The following is a 17,114-nucleotide window of genomic DNA, read 5'->3' as shown; positions in this document are numbered from 1 at the left end:
AAGTTTACATGGACTACTGTATTTTGACTAAAGCCATTCCATACAGGATCATAGCAAGTAGATTGGTTTGGGGGCACCCAAGCAGGCTTGCTCCTGAGCCACTTCTCTGTGTGTCCATTCACACAGAAAGCTGTGGTTCAGCCCCCCTCCCTCACTCTCCTCATTGGCTTACTGGTTGTGATTGGACAGCAGCCTGCTGATGACCGGCTCTGAGTCAATGAGAATGGAAAGCCCCTGGAGAGCCGAGACTCTAGTGCACAATGCTGGATCGCGTTGGGACTCCGGTAAGAAGGACGACCGTGGGGACTGCTGCATACAGAAGGCTTTTTATCTTCATGCATAGAATGAACTTTGAGCCTTTACAACCTCTTTAAAGTCCAGCTTCTCTTTCGTTTAAACTATTGGTGTATATCATTTTGGGGGTGGTGTCCTTGAGGGAAACATTGATATTTGGGGTTCTCCACCATTCTATTTTCTTTCCGAAAATCAATGCAGCCATTAGATCTAAGGACTGGTAAGCTGGGACATTTTTATTTTTGTTCTTGGCTTTTGATCTGCTATAAGAAGGGATTTGCATTTTACAGCAAAAAACAGCTAAACGTATTCAAACAAGGAACATTGAAGAACATATTCCGGAACGTATTGTTTTCCTGTTGAAAATTAACTGAAAAGTAACTTGTCAACTTACTGGAAAATTGTTGGCAGTTTTGTTACAAAGAACCGGCCGCTCACTCCTAGAGAAAAAAAAAAAAGCAAAACAATCAATTTTTTTGGCACGACAGACACGCAACACACAGTGAGGTCATGAGGAAAGCAAGACAACATACACAATGAACAAATCCCCCCCCACCCCCACAAAAAAAAGGCAAACTGGAGAAGGCAGTGTGATGCTTTGGGCGATGTTCTGAGGGAATTGTTGGGTCCTGCCATTCATGTGGATGTTCTTTGACACATACCCACTACCTAAATATTGATGGCGACCAAGTGCACTCCTTTATGGAAACGGTATTTCCTGATGGAAGCGGCCTCTTTCCAGAGGATGATGTGCCCTACTACACTGCAAAGAATGGTTTGAGGCAGCTTTTTTCAACCAGGGTGCCTTCAGGTTTCTTTAAGGGCTCGTTCACACTTGACTGTTTTACCAACGCTTGCCAAACGCCCCTATAGCGTTTGGCAAGCGTTGGTCCGGCGTTTGCGGAGCGTTTTTTAACGCGCCGCATGTGCGGTTTAGCGGCGGTTGCTAGGCTTTTGCTGAGCGTTAAAAACGCCCCACTAACGCCTATAATGCAGTTTGAATGGTGTTACCGCTCCACAAATGCCCCACAACTGCACCGCAAACGCAGGCCGGGCGTTTGCGGAGCGGCACCTTAGACTAGAATAGGAGGCTTCAACGCCTCCTGACTCGACCAGAGGCGTCCGTTTTGCCGCGACGTAAACGCTCCCGTTAGAACAGCACCATGTGCTGTAATGTGCAGAATTGGCAGAGGTGTTTGGGAAGCGGTAAAAACGCTTCCCAAACGCCTCTCTGCCGCCTGCACACAACGCTAGTGTGAACGTAGCCTAAGGGTGCTTTGGAAAATGCCTGAAAATTTACCAAAAAAAAAAAAAAACCACACACCTTATACAAGCCAGCGAGTAGATTAAATCTGCTTTTTAACCTCCCTGGCGGTATGATTATGTCAGGATGTTTGTACCAAAAGCGGGACCATTTTTTTGCATGGAAATATGTAATTTTTTTTTATTGTAGGCCTGTAATTTAGGAATAACTCCCTGAAATCTGTCCGAACAAGAGTCTAGTAAACATCCCGGATATGATAAAACTTGAAACACGAAATCATAAATTATAATTTAATAAATAATCATAAAAAATAATAATACATTTAATTAAATAATATAATCAAACCAAAAACACTGAAATGTGAAATATAGCGCCAAGTTCGCACATCGCTGAGCAAAGTCGCAGAATCGTTTTCAGTGTCTGATGAGGAATTTCCCCCACGAATCATTATCACTCAATTCTGCAAGTGGTTCTGATTTACTATCGCTGTTCTCTAGCTGATCTAAAACCGCTTTTGACCTAAAGGGACGCTTTTTGGACGCCATGGACGTTTCTCAGTTTCCAGGCAGAAAGGGCGGTAAAAATGCGAGCAGGGCGCCGGACAAAGCACTCGGGACAAAATGTATGTGAAATGGGTTGATACAGGAATGTTTTGCTATGAAATAATAGTTTTAAAAAAAATTTCATATTTTTTAAATTTTCAAATTTACCGCCGGTTCCGGCGCCCGTACGTCCCGACGTCACAGGGACCGGAACATGGAAGCCAGATGCCGGCATCAGCCGGAGGAGATGGCCGGGGACACTGCAGGGGGGACATCGCGGGAGCGAAGGACAAGGTAAGTGCTGTAGGGAATCCCTGTGCAGCGCCGCATGGTAAGCCCGAGTGTAGCTCAGGGTTACCGCTTTTGGTACTGAAACTTTACCCCGAGCTACACTCGGGAATACCTCCAGGGGGGTTAATTACACAAAGTCAGACTTGTCCTGCCCCCTCCTCACTTCACTGGCTGTGACTGACGCCCCCTGCTGTGTTTGAGCCAATGAGGAAGGAGAGACATGGGAGAGCTGCTGTTCTAGTACACCTTGCTGGATCAAGATCAGGCAAGTGTCGGGGGGGCTGCATACAGAAGGTTTCATACATAGAATGCATGAAAGTAAAAATCTTCATCCTCTAGAACCACTTTAATGTTGGAGATATGCCGTACGTTACATGAAAACATTAAATGAATGAATATTGCACCAACATGTCTTCAAATGTACTTTTTTTTGTATAAAAATAACCAATTCTCAGTGTTCAACTCATGCATTGCTACTATGGAAACTGGAATCCCTTGTTTATACCAGATAAACACTACAATCAGAATGTATGATGTACTAAGGGAGGGAATATAAAACACACAAAGTGCTCAATGCTGTTCAGATGCAAAGCAACCAATCAATCACCCTCTAGACATTTCCAATAGTTTTCTATGAAGAAAAAAAAAAAAAAAAAAAACACAACACACACAGGCCCCCCAATATCCAACTGCTTCTGGGTAATCACTGGAAAATCTCCAACAGAATCTTAACCTGGTCACATGAAATATTAAAATGTTTCTAAAGGCTGAAGGTTTTTTTTTTACCTTGATACATCCTATGAATAAAGGTAAAAAAAAACCTTCAAAGTGCAGCAGCAGCCCCCTTAATGCTTACCTGAGCCTGATCCAGCAATGTGCACAAGAGCAGAGGCTCTCCCAGGCCTCTTTTTCCTTGTAGGCTGATACACTGGCTCCAGCTGCTGTCACAGCAAGTGAGTAGGGAGCAGGGCCTGGCCGAGCCACTCTCTGTGTTCCTTATGAACATACAGAGCGGGGCTCTGGAGCGAGCATGTAAGAGTGCCCCCATAGCAAGCGTCTTGCTCTGGGGGCACTCAGCAGGGGGGGAGGAGCCAGGCGCACCATCGGGGGGACCCAAGAGGAGGAGGATCAGGGCTGTTCTGTGCAAAACCATTACAGAGCAGGTAAGTATGACGTTTGTTTTTTATTTTTAATAACAAAGAAAGAGGTTTACCTTTACAGTCAGTCACTAATTCTGTAACTTATTTAGATCATACGTGGAGCTATTTTTCTTTAACCATTTCCTGACCAGCAATAGACCCGCATGCCGCTGGACTTCGGGTGGTTATACCGGAGTGATATCTACAGCTGCAGGCATCATCCCGCTGCCATTTCTTAGAGCTGGCAGTTGGCTAACTAGACACTTGATTGCTTGTACAAGCAGTGGAAGGGGACATTGTCTCTGCTGACTCCTCCCCCCCCCCCCCCCCTCACTCCCACCGCCTTCCGACGCTCTCTCAGGATCTCCTGTCCCATTTGGACCACTGAATGACCAGCCAAGTGACCGGACATCACTTCTGGCTTGCTCGGAACTAAACCGCGCCATTTTAGAAAAAAAAAAAAAAAACTGAAAGTATTAACCTCTTCAAGTCCGGACACTTTCACCCCCTTCCTGTCCAGGACAATTTTCAGCTTTGCGTGTTATCACACTTTGAATGACAATTGAGCGGTCATGCAACACTGTACCCATATGAATTTAACATTTTTTTGAGACAGATAAAACTTTATTTTGGTGGTATTTATTCACCACTGGGATTTTTATTTTTCTTTGCTTTGTAAAGTCCCAAAATTTTGAAAAAAAAAAAAAAGTGTTTTTCTTATAAACATTTTGCAAATACATATTTCATCATAAATCTTGGCCAAAATTTATTCTGTTATCTTTTTATTTAGAAAAAAAAAAATAACCCAAATTAGTTTATAACCAAAAATTATAATTTTGAAACTTTTTTTTTACATTTATTTTTTTTATATTAAATTTTTTTTTTTTTTACATACTGTCACCCTAACTGTACTACTTGTGGGGGGTGATGAAGATTTTTTTTTTTTTTTTTTTTTTTTTTTTTTTACACAGATTGCTTTTACACCCATAAAGGCAATAATTTCTCCTCCTCTCTGGCTGCATTCTTGCGGCCATTGAGAAATACTGTGTGAGCTGTGATTGGTCACAGCTTGTCACATGGTACAAGGCTGTTGTGAATAGCCCTGTACCATGTGACCTCTGTGATCATTCACAGATTTCACTAGTAGTAAGCAATGATGTCAGGAAGTGACATCTTACTTACTACTCTGCATGTGATCACTGATTGGCCCAGATCCCTTGATAAGGAGTACCTGTCACGTGTCTATTGCTGTCACAAGGGATGTTTACATATAGTAACCTGTAAAGGCTTTTAAAGCGTTGCCTATGAATTGCAAAATTTACGTTGTTCGCCACCGTTGCACAGCCATGCGCACTTTTAGGCTCTGTTCACACCTATGCAGTTTACTTTTTCTCCGTTTTGCAGTTCTTTTCACAGTTCGTTTTTCTACACGCGTTTTTACCGTGTTTTGTCCAGCTTTTTTGTTAAAGTGTAATTTTTTTTTTTTGTTGATGGGCAGAATAAGAATGCAAAAACACAAAACATCGCAAAAACGCACTACCATGCATTTCAGCAGCTTCTCCAATGAACTCTATTGTAGCGAGAACACTGCTTTTTGCTTTTAAGGCTCCATGCACGCGGGGCGTTTTAATAACGCTGGTAACGTAAAAGTGTAAAGTCACATTAAAAACGTGAGCTTTTCAGCATTTTTGCATTAGTGTTTAGCTGTGTTTTTTAGCGGCGTTTTTGGACTTTTTTTTTTTATAAAAAAAAAGTTTGGTTTTTTTTTTTGGTTAAAAAAAAAAAAAGTCCAAAAACGACGGTTTGCCGCAATTTACTTCATTTTACCATGTTTTTACAGCTAAAAAACTCCTCTGGAAACCCACTAGTCCTGGGTTCTTTTTCCAGCCAAAAAACATTGATTACAGTCTGTGTGCATGGACACGTAGGAGAACATGCCGGGGATGGACACGTAGGAGAACATGCCGGGGATGGACACGTAGGAGAACATGCCGGGGATGGACACGTAGGAGAACATGCCGGGGATGGACACGTAGGAGAACATGCCGGGGATGGACACGTAGGAGAACATGCCGGGGATGGACACACATAGGAGAACATGCCGGGGATGGACACACATAGGAGAACATGCCGGGGATGGACACACATAGGAGAACATGCCGGGGATGGACACACATAGGAGAACATGCCGGGGATGGACACACATAGGAGAACATGCCGGGGATGGACACATAGGAGAACATGCCGGGGATGGACACATAGGAGAACATGCCGGGGATGGACACATAGGAGAACATGCCGGGGATGGACACATAGGAGAACATGCCGGGGATGGACACATAGGAGAACATGCCGGGGATGGACACATAGGAGAACATGCCGGGGATGGACACATAGGAGAACATGCCGGGGATGGACACATAGGAGAACATGCCGGGGATGGACACATAGGAGAACATGCCGGGGATGGACACATAGGAGAACATGCCGGGGATGGACACATAGGAGAACATGCCGGGGATGGACACATAGGAGAACATGCCGGGGATGGACACATAGGAGAACATGCCGGGGATGGACACATAGGAGAACATGCCGGGGATGGACACATAGGAGAACATGCCGGGGATGGACACATAGGAGAACATGCCGGGGATGGACACATAGGAGAACATGCCGGGGATGGACACATAGGAGAACATGCCGGGGATGGACACATAGGAGAACATGCCGGGGATGGACACATAGGAGAACATGCCGGGGATGGACACATAGGAGAACATGCCGGGGATGGACACATAGGAGAACATGCCGGGGATGGACACATAGGAGAACATGCCGGGGATGGACACATAGGAGAACATGCCGGGGATGGACACATAGGAGAACATGCCGGGGATGGACACATAGGAGAACATGCCGGGGATGGACACATAGGAGAACATGCCGGGGATGGACACATAGGAGAACATGCCGGGGATGGACACATAGGAGAACATGCCGGGGATGGACACATAGGAGAACATGCCGGGGATGGACACATAGGATAACACGCTGGGGGGTTTACTAGCTGTAGAAAAAAAATGGCAAAAGCCAAAAACAGTCGCTATAAAAACGTCCCGTGTGCATGAGGACTCAAAAGTCTCTGGCCCTTTCCAAAAATGCAGCAACTCAAAAAAAACATAGATGTGAACATGTTCCATAGGAAACCATGTTAAATAAACTGTAGCTCGTTTCTACAAAAAGCACAAATAAAAACACATTCGTGTGAGCGGAGCCTTACAGGGTGACATGTTTAGTATCTATTTACTCGATGTAACATCATCTTTCATATTTAAAAAAAAAAAAATTGGGTTATATATTGTAGTTTTACCTCATGCAGCATTCTGCGCTGTGCTCTTGCAGTCATTTTTACAGGACGACCACGCCTAGGGAGAGTAGCAACAGTGCTAAACTTCTCTATTTGTAGACAGTCTGTCTTACCGTGGACACATGAACATCAAGGCTTTTGGAGATACTTTTGTAACCCTTTCCAGCTTCATGCAAGTCAACAATTCTTGATCTTAGGTCTTCTGAGAGCTCTTTTCTGCGAGGCATGGTTCACATCAGACAGTGCTTCTTGAAACCAGTAAACCCAAAATAGGTGTGTGTTTTATAAGGGCAGGACAGCTGTCAGCAACACATCCAATATCATCACACTGATTGGAGTCAAGGTTGGCTCACTCCTGGCTCCAATTAGCTCTGGGAGAAGTCATTAAGCTAGGGCCTCACATACTTTTTCCTCCCTGCACTGTGAATGTTTACATGTTATGTGCAATTAAACCATGGCAACATCTAATGTTTGTGTAGTATTATGTTCAGCAGACTGTGTTCTTCTATTGTTGTGACTTGGATGACGTTCAGAGCACATTTTATGCCCAATTCATGCAAAACTCCACGTAATCCCAAGGGGTTCACATACTTTTTCTTGCAACTGTGTATATATATATATATATATATATATATATATATATATATATATATATATATGTATGTATGTATATGTGTGTGTGTGTGTATACACACACACACACACTTTATTTTATGCTTGAGGGTTCTAAGACATTTTCTAGCAAAAATATGAATTTTAAAATGTAAACCAAAAGTGCCAGAAATGGCTTAGGGCTGAAGTGGTTCAAAATCCAGAGCGAAGGTAAATGGAATCTCCTCATTTTACACACACATTCGTTTTCATTTTCCAGCCTGCCCAAGAAAACGAGAGCTAGGATCTGACTGATTGCTAGGTGGAATAGAAAAATTTATATTTGAGCGTTTTTTGATTTTTATGAACTCTAGAGTGTCTGAAATCTAATATCGTACTTAGTAATACCTTTTTTTAAAAAAAAAAAAAATGGAAGTCTTCTAGAGGGAATGGCGTATTTTCCTGGTAGGTGCAAACAGAACTATCTAAGTATGGTTGGGTGGAGGCAGATAAAGATGAATAAACAGCTAAAAGAAGGTCTGCATAGAGACATGTCAGGTGCCGGCGCTCCGTAATCTCTACTATTTGCAGGTTATTACTGCAAGGCTGAGTAATTCCGTTGCTAAACCACAAGAGCTTTCCTGTTCACATTGGCCTCAGTCACCATGACATGCCTGGATAGTCTGCCTTGCACCTTTCAGTATAAAAAAAGAATAGTGTGGGTTCGTTTTTTTCCCCCCCCCCATTTTATACTTACCTACGTGGATGCTGCATCGGGCCCCCGCTGGCTCCAAGGATGAGAACTCAGCAATCACGACAAGTTTTCACCACCGCTGTAAGCGGAGAGAGATGACTATCAGTCGCCGCCGTCTGCGCTCACTGGACTGTGGAGCGGAAGGAGCGGCTGGCTCAGGATCTCAGAGCTCCGCTGAGAGCCTGAGCCAGGTGCTCCTCCAGACTCTGCGGTGGATCCCGACTTTAAAGTCAGGATCCTTCCCCAGCCTGGATCAGCTGAGTAACGTCAGCCCGCTGTCAGCTGAAAACAGGGTAACAGAACGAACTGCACTCCTGTGATCCACAGGAGGACAACCAAAAGAGTGTTTGTTGTACTTCTCCTTTAATGAACTGTTGGTGGCAGAAATTAGAGGCATCCTTGGTCAAGCAGTAGTGCAATTAGGAAAGTTGTAAACCCTGACCCCCGGTTCACATCTATGCAGCCGTGCGGGCCACGATTTGCGTCGACTCCCTTGCCTCGGGACATGCAGGGAAGAAGTCCCTGCACTTCTTCTGAAAACGCAGCCCGCATGGGAACCTCGGTTCCCAGTACGGTTGCATTTTCCAGTGCGGGCGGCGTGCCATCAGAACTAAAGACACCTCCCCCCCCCCCCCACACAGCTCACAGGAACAGAGCTGAGGCTGTCCATCAGCTGGAGGTCCCTCCCCTGTCACCATTTTTCTCTGTGTCAGGAAATCTGTCTAGAAGTGATTCATGCTGACAGCAGAAGAATGAAGCAGTAAACAGAAATGTCACGTACAGGGGTGGACTGACAACTCATGGGGCCCCCAGGCAATAGGGGATCATGGGGCCCCTGTGTCCTCACCCACACCCAAAAAAGCCTATGAAAAAGCCAATGAAAAGGTACCAGGGGCATCTCATGGGGCCCCCTACTGACCTCGGGCCCTCGGGCAGTGCCCGAGTGCTCGAATGGTCAATCTGCCCCTGGTCACTTAGTGCTCTGGACTGAGACAAGCGCACACTATAGAGGGATATGCTTTATTCATATTTCATATCTGAGATTTACAACCACTTTAAATAAAAACAACTAACGATTCACTGAAATTTCAGAGGCCGAAACATATTGACTGAAAATAGCCCTCACAGGATTTTGCCAATAGGAAAAATGTAGCTGATACAGGGGGTACTTCAGATGTGGGGGAGGGGTGTTTTCATTTAAAGGCAGGAGAGGAGCAGTGTATACAGTGAGCTACCACTATAGGTCACTGCCGGTTTTTAAATGTAATTACCAGCTTTTTTTTTCCCTCCACTAAAGCTCCAAGAAGGATCAGTCATCCTCCCTTCTGCTACAGGAAACAAAGGGGTGGGGTCACTGGGTGACCCCGTTTTTTTTTTGTTTCCTTTAGCGACGAGCACAATGACAGCTCCTTCTTGGAGCTTTAGTGAAGGAAAAAAAAGCCATTAATTACATTTAAAAAACGGCAGTGACCTATAGCGGCGGCCAGTGAGGGAGCCTGAGTGTATACACTGCTCCCTCCCTGTATACACTGCTCCCTCCCTGTATACACTGCTCCCTCCCTGTATACACTGCTCCCTCCCTGTATACACTGCTCCCTCCCTGTATACACTGCATACACTGCTCCCTCCCTGTGTACACTGCTCCCTCCCTGTGTACACTGCTCCCTCCCTGTATACACTGCATACACTGCTCCCTCCCTGTATACACTGCATACACTGCTCCCTCCCTGTATACACTGCTCCCTCCCTGCATACACTGCTCCCTCCCTGCATACACTGCTCCCTCCCTGTATACACTGCTCCCTCCCTGCATACACTGCTCCCTCCCTGCATACACTGCTCCCTCCCTGCATACACTGCTCCCTCCCTGTATACACTGCTCCCTCCCTGTATACACTGCTCCCTCCCTGTATACACTGCTCCCTCCCTGCATACACTGCATACACTGCTCCCTCCCTGTATACACTGCATACACTGCTCCCTCCCTGTATACACTGCTCCCTCCCTGTATACACTGCATACACTGCTCCCTCCCTGTATACACTGCATACACTGCTCCCTCCCTGCATACACTGCTCCCTCCCTGTATACACTGCTCCCTCCCTGCATACACTGCTCCCTCCCTGCATACACTGCTCCCTCCCTGCATACACTGCTCCCTCCCTGCATACACTGCATACACTGCTCCCTCCCTGTATACACTGCATACACTGCTCCCTCCCTGCATACACTGCTCCCTCCCTGTATACACTGCTCCCTCACTGTATACACTGCTCCCTCACTGTATACACTGCTACCCCCCCCCACCACCTCCTCCCCCTTCAAAGAGGACCTGTCAGTCATATACCATCACATAGGGGACTATTGGTCCCCTCTGTGATATCAATAACATCATAAAGTTAAAAAATAAAAAAAAGTACACATTAAAAAAAATAAATATGTATGTATGTATGTATGTATGTATGTATGTATGTATGTATGTATGTATATATATATATATATATATATATATATATATATTTATTTTAGTACAAAAAAAAAAAAAATGTGAGCCTCCCCACCCCCCATTTCGGTTTTCGGCCATGTGCATTCTGAATTTTCGGTCTCGGTTTCAACACCAGAATTTTCATTTCTGCGCACCACTAACAACAACCAAAAATAAAATGCTGGGTAAGAAGCAGAATCTAAGGAAGGTTCAAACCTTGTGCATGTCAGAAACATATACAAACCCACATTCTTTCTAGACACGCACAGAAAAGCACTGTCTCTACTTTTTATTGGTACACCCGTGCATTTAAAGCGGAGTTCCACTCGCCCTGTCAAAAAATAAAGTCAGCAGCTACAAAAACTGTAGCTGCTGACTTTTAAAAAACAGCCACTTACATGTCCCTCGGTCCCGTGGTGTCCCCCCCCACAGTCCGTTTCACCGGCTGTCCTGTATTCCAGCAGGCCGTCATCTTCAGTGCGGGCACCCAGCTGTGATCGCTTGCGGCTTCACAGCCGGGTACCCACTGCGCATGCGCGAGAAGCGCTGCGCTTCCTGAATAGTCCTGTAGTCTTCTGGGACCTGTCATGTGTCCCAAAAGACTACAGGGAGGGAGGGCGGGAGGACACCTTCCACTTCCGATCGCCTAGCCGATCGCAGCGGAAGTGGGAGCGGGTACCTGTCAATTTCGGGTACCCGCTCCCCAAAGGTGCCAATCCTTATGGGGAGCGGGGGGGAGCAGTCCTTAAAGCGGAACTTCCCGTTTTGCGTTGAGCTCCACTTTAACCTGCACTGCAGCACTATGCACTTCAGTAGCGGCTGGTTTTTTGAAACGTAGGCGTTTTTTGGCATGTAGGACAAAATCGTACTACTATGCTGCAAACACTTCAACTGTACTGAAGTCAGAAAGCCGACGAAATTTGAATGCAACTGACAGATGCTTATAAAATTCAATGACCCCTTGCAGCCATCGAGCAGGGTGAAGGAAAGGTCTTCTCTCTAGGTAGAAGTATTCCTCCTCCTCCTCGCACCCTCTGATATGGGGTAGGACCAGCCAGGGAGAAGATTACTGACACCTAATTGAAGTTCTTCCGTTCTTCCATCCTGCCTGAGCCGTATTCACTCTACAAGTCTATAGAATATTTCCTTTGCGGCGGCGGTAAGAGTAGCGTTACCTGGTTGTTCAGTGACATCCACTTTGGCAACTTTAACGTTAAGGCCGGAACTTCGTTTTGAAAAATCCTCCCAATCTCCTTCGATCTGCTGGCATGCTGGACACCAAGGAGCGTAACTGTAATGACAAAGATCAGAGATCACTACGATATAAAGTGTTACTAAACCCCCCAACAGTACAATCAGTCTGTAGATGCAGGAAAGTGTGCTTGTTATACTCACTGTGGAACCTAAGGGGTTAATACTCTGCATTGTGTAAAAACGCTTTTTGATCCTGGCTTCTCTGATCCTCCCCTTCTTCCAGCGCACGCCCCTACGATCCTCCCCCTCTTCCAGCGCACGCCCCTACGATCCTCCCCCTCTTCCAGCGCACGCCCCTACGATCCTCCCCTTCTTCCAGCGCACGCCCCTACGATCCTCCCCTTCTTCCAGCGCACGCCCCTACGATCCTCCTTCCAGCGCACGCCCCTACGATCCTCCTTCCAGCGCACGCCCCTACGATCCTCCCCTTCTTCCAGCGCACGCCCCTACGATCCTCCCCTTCTTCCAGCGCACGCCCCTACGATCCTTCCCTTCTTCCAGCGCACGCCCCTACGATCCTCCCCTTCTTCCAGCGCACGCCCCTCCGATCCTCCCCTTCTTCCAGCGCACGCCCCTCCGATCCTCCCCTTCTTCCAGCGCACGCCCCTCCGATCCTCCCCTTCTTCCAGCGCACGCCCCTCCGATCCTCCCCTTCCTCCAGCGCACGCCCCTCCGATCCTCCCCTTCTTCCAGCGCACCCCCTCCTATCTCCTGATAAGACATATCATGTGGAGTCACTCTGCACATGCTCAGTTTGGTGTGTATTACTACAGGTTTTTTTTTTTTTCTTGAGTGAGTTCATGTGATCAGCACAGGGCCAGTCAGAGGTCAGGGGCTCTACATCCTCCTAGAGAAAACAAGCTTTAACCAGTGCTCTGCTGAACACCGATAGAAGTCACAAAACGGATATATACGGTTGATGAGAAAAAGGTATTTAGCAGTTTACATTTATTAATATAATTGCTTTTCAATGTTGTGTGTACTGTGGGAGACCAGATATCGTAAATGCGGGGTCCGGGGAGAGCGGATAGAGTGAATGCGGGGTCCGGGGAGAGCGGATAGAGTGAATGCGGGGTCCGGGGAGAGCGGATAGAGTGAATGCGGGGTCCGGGGAGAGCGGATAGAGTGAATGCGGGGTCCGGGGAGAGCGGATAGAGTGAATGCGGGGTCCGGGGAGAGCGGATAGAGTGAATGCGGGGTCCGGGGAGAGCGGATAGAGTGAATGCGGGGTCCGGGGAGAGCGGATATAGTGAATGCGGGGTCCGGGGAGAGCGGATATAGTGAATGCGGGGTCCGGGGAGAGCGGATATAGTGAATGCGGGGTCCGGGGAGAGCGGATATAGTGAATGCGGGGTCCGGGGAGAGCGGATATAGTGAATGCGGGGTCCGGGGAGAGCGGATATAGTGAATGCGGGGTCCGGGGAGAGCGGATATAGTGAATGCGGGGTCCGGGGAGAGCGGATATAGTGAATGCGGGGTCCGGGGAGAGCGGATATAGTGAATGCGGGGTCCGGGGAGAGCGGATATAGTGAATGCGGGGTCCGGGGACAGCGGATATAGTGAATGCGGGGTCCGGGGACAGCGGATATAGTGAATGCGGGGTCCGGGGACAGCGGATATAGTGAATGCGGGGTCCGGGGACAGCGGATATAGTGAATGCGGGGTCCGGGGACAGCGGATATAGTGAATGCGGGGTCCGGGGACAGCGGATATAGTGAATGCGGGGTCCGGGGACAGCGGATATAGTGAATGCGGGGTCCGGGGACAGCGGATATAGTGAATGCGGGGTCCGGGGACAGCGGATATAGTGAATGCGGGGTCCGGGGACAGCGGATATAGTGAATGCGGGGTCCGGGGGGAGCGGATATAGTGAATGCGGGGTCCGGGGGGAGCGGATATAGTGAATGCGGGGTCCGGGGGGAGCGGATATAGTGAATGCGGGGTCCGGGGGGAGCGGATATAGTGAATGCGGGGTCCGGGGGGAGCGGATATAGTCAATGCGGGGTCCGGGGGGAGCGGATATAGTCAATGCGGGGTCCGGGGGGAGCGGATATAGTCAATGCGGGGTCCGGGGGGAGCGGATATAGTCAATGCGGGGTCCGGGGGGAGCGGATATAGTCAATGCGGGGTCCGGGGGGAGCGGATATAGTCAATGCGGGGTCCGGGGGGAGCGGATATAGTCAATGCGGGGTCCGGGGGGAGCGGATATAGTCAATGCGGGGTCCGGGGGGAGCGGATATAGTCAATGCGGGGTCCGGGGGGAGCGGATATAGTCAATGCGGGGTCCGGGGGGAGCGGATATAGTCAATGCGGGGTCCGGGGGGAGCGGATATAGTCAATGCGGGGTCCGGGGGGAGCGGATATAGTCAATGCGGGGTCCGGGGGGAGCGGATATAGTCAATGCGGGGTCCGGGGGGAGCGGATATAGTCAATGCGGGGTCCGGGGGGAGCGGATATAGTCAATGCGGGGTCCGGGGGGAGCGGATATAGTCAATGCGGGGTCCGGGGAGAGCGGATATAGTGAATGCGGGGTCCGGGGAGAGCGGATATAGTGAATGCGGGGTCCGGGGAGAGCGGATATAGTGAATGCGGGGTCCGGGGAGAGCGGATATAGTGAATGCGGGGTCCGGGGAGAGCGGATATAGTGAATGCGGGGTCCGGGGAGAGCGGATATAGTGAATGCGGGGTCCGGGGAGAGCGGATATAGTGAATGCGGGGTCCGGGGAGAGCGGATATAGTGAATGCGGGGTCCGGGGAGAGCGGATATAGTGAATGCGGGGTCCGGGGAGAGCGGATATAGTGAATGCGGGGTCCGGGGAGAGCGGATATAGTGAATGCGGGGTCCGGGGAGAGCGGATATAGTGAATGCGGGGTCCGGGGAGAGCGGATATAGTGAATGCGGGGTCCGGGGAGAGCGGATATAGTGAATGCGGGGTCCGGGGAGAGCGGATATAGTGAATGCGGGGTCCGGGGAGAGCGGATATAGTGAATGCGGGGTCCGGGGAGAGCGGATATAGTGAATGCGGGGTCCGGGGAGAGCGGATATAGTGAATGCGGGGTCTGGGGAGAGCGGATATAGTGAATGCAGGGTCCGGGGAGAGCGGATATAGTGAATGCAGGGTCCGGGGAGAGCGGATATAGTGAATGCAGGGTCCGGGGAGAGCGGATATAGTGAATGCAGGGTCCGGGGAGAGCGGATATAGTGAATGCAGGGTCCGGGGAGAGCGGATATAGTGAATGCAGGGTCCGGGGAGAGCGGATATAGTGAATGCAGGGTCCGGGGAGAGCGGATATAGTGAATGCAGGGTCCGGGGAGAGCGGATATAGTGAATGCAGGGTCCGGGGAGAGCGGATATAGTGAATGCAGGGTCCTTGGAAAAAAGGGTCCTGCACGTTTTTGGTGCGGTGCGAATAGAGCAATACAAAACGTATGGCTCCAAACACACCGCACACAAATCGCACAGGAATACAGTACGGTTCCTGTGTGAATCACATGCGATATACCCAACCGCATATATGTGAACACGGGATTACACTCCCTTTGGTGCCACGTAAAAGACTGAAGATAAATTCAAAATGAACAAAAACAGTTACAAAATAACAAACATCTTGAACCACGTTGGACTCGTCAGTCCTCTAATGACAGAGCTTCTCACGTGTTCAGTAACTGATAGTGAGCTATCTCTGCAGAGCAGGCGAGGGAGAGGTACGGCGAGGGAGAGGCGCGGGGAAATTTAAAATGTTTTTTCTTTTTGCATGGCGCACATTTTAACTGATTCTGGCTTATCTTTATGTCAATTGTTTGTAGAAAGAACTTTCACAGATCCTTACAGCTTGTCACAACAAAGGGCCCTAGAAGAGACACTGAAAAAAATCAGAAGAGACACTCATTAACTGCTTAACCTTTTGCTGACTGCGCTGTAGGCGAATGACAGCTACAGCACGGTCACCCAGTTCTATTGACGTCCTCCCACAACCCCTCCCCCATGGCGCTCATCCTTTGGACACAGCGAATCACAACTCAAGGTAAAGAGCCAATCACAGCGGCCCTTTGCAATGTGATCAGCTGTGTCCATTTACAGCTGATCACATTGTAAACAGGACTTGCTGGCTATCTGCAGTCCTCTCTTCATACTGACAGCTCGTGAGGGTAGGAGAGCGAGTAAGCGGCAATCCACACAGGAGACATCTACACTGATAATCAGTGCCCTGATCAGTGCAGCCCCGCCAGTACCCATCGGTGCAGCCCCGCCAGTGCCCATCGGTGCAGCCCCGCCAGTGCCCATCGGTGCAGCCCCGCCAGTGCCCATCGGTGCAGCCCCGCCAGTGCCCTGATTATCAGTGCAGCCCCGCCAGTGCCCATCGGTAAAGAAGAAAAGTTACTTATTTACAAAACTTTATCATTTTTTTTTTTCAGAATTTTTAGCCTTTTTAAATTTGTTTAGCAAAAAAAAAAAAAAAACCCAATGATGATTAAATGCCACCAAAAAAAAGCTCTCTCAAAAAAAAATTATAAAAATGTCATATGGTTTCAGTGTTGCATGACCGCGCAATTGTCATTTAAAAAGCGTGACAACACTGAAAGATGAAAATTGGCCTGGGCCAATTTTTCAGCTTTAAAAATGACTTGTGCCACTTTTGAAATCGCTCTCAGCAAAATCCATTATAATGGAAAAAAAAGATTAGGCAGCACAAAAAAGAAAGATCGTGTGAAAGAGACAAACCAAACTATTTAACAAAGTCCCCTATGTGATGATTTTTGGTGACAGGTTCTCTTTGAGAAATCCAAGGTCTAAAAGACCCTGCATGTCTCCCCTTTGCTCCATTGAATGTAATGTGGTACACATCGCACAATATTACATTCTTTCCTGGGGATTGCTTTAAAATCTCTCAGCGGGGACCCGGAAGTGACATCGTAACCTCACTTCCGGTCAGCACAAGAAGAGGAGAGGAGCAGACTCGTCCGGTTTTTTATCTCCCCTCCAGCCAATGGCGAGCCGAGCCCACAGATGGCCGAGTGGAGACCAGGAGACCTCCCGCTGGGGGCGCGGAGAGGCTGGCACTGTTTGAAGCAATCAGCGGCAGCGCTGCCGCCAATTGCTTCACTGGACAGGTGAGCCCACTGCTTGC

The 17,114-nt window shown here is 48.4% G+C and overlaps 1 protein-coding gene across 1 annotated transcript in view; it reads right to left on the bottom strand.

Annotated features, from left to right (window-relative positions):
* The window catches only part of TMX4 (thioredoxin related transmembrane protein 4), an 89,967-nt gene that overhangs the window by 56,460 nt on the left and 16,393 nt on the right, over positions 1-17,114 (bottom strand). The window contains exons 2-3 of the mRNA XM_089680622.1: positions 11,906-12,021; positions 689-734 (exon numbers count right to left, since the gene is read on the bottom strand). Coding sequence (XP_089536748.1) covers positions 689-734; positions 11,906-12,021 — 162 coding nt within the window. The remainder of the gene's footprint in view (positions 1-688; positions 735-11,905; positions 12,022-17,114) is intronic.

This window comes from Staurois parvus, unplaced genomic scaffold, assembly GCF_062004578.1.
Source record: "Staurois parvus isolate SC_StPar_1 unplaced genomic scaffold, SC_StPar_1.0 ptg000248l, whole genome shotgun sequence".
NCBI classification, from domain to species: domain Eukaryota; kingdom Metazoa; phylum Chordata; class Amphibia; order Anura; family Ranidae; genus Staurois; species Staurois parvus.
This window is presented reverse-complemented; position numbering and strand designations above follow the sequence as displayed.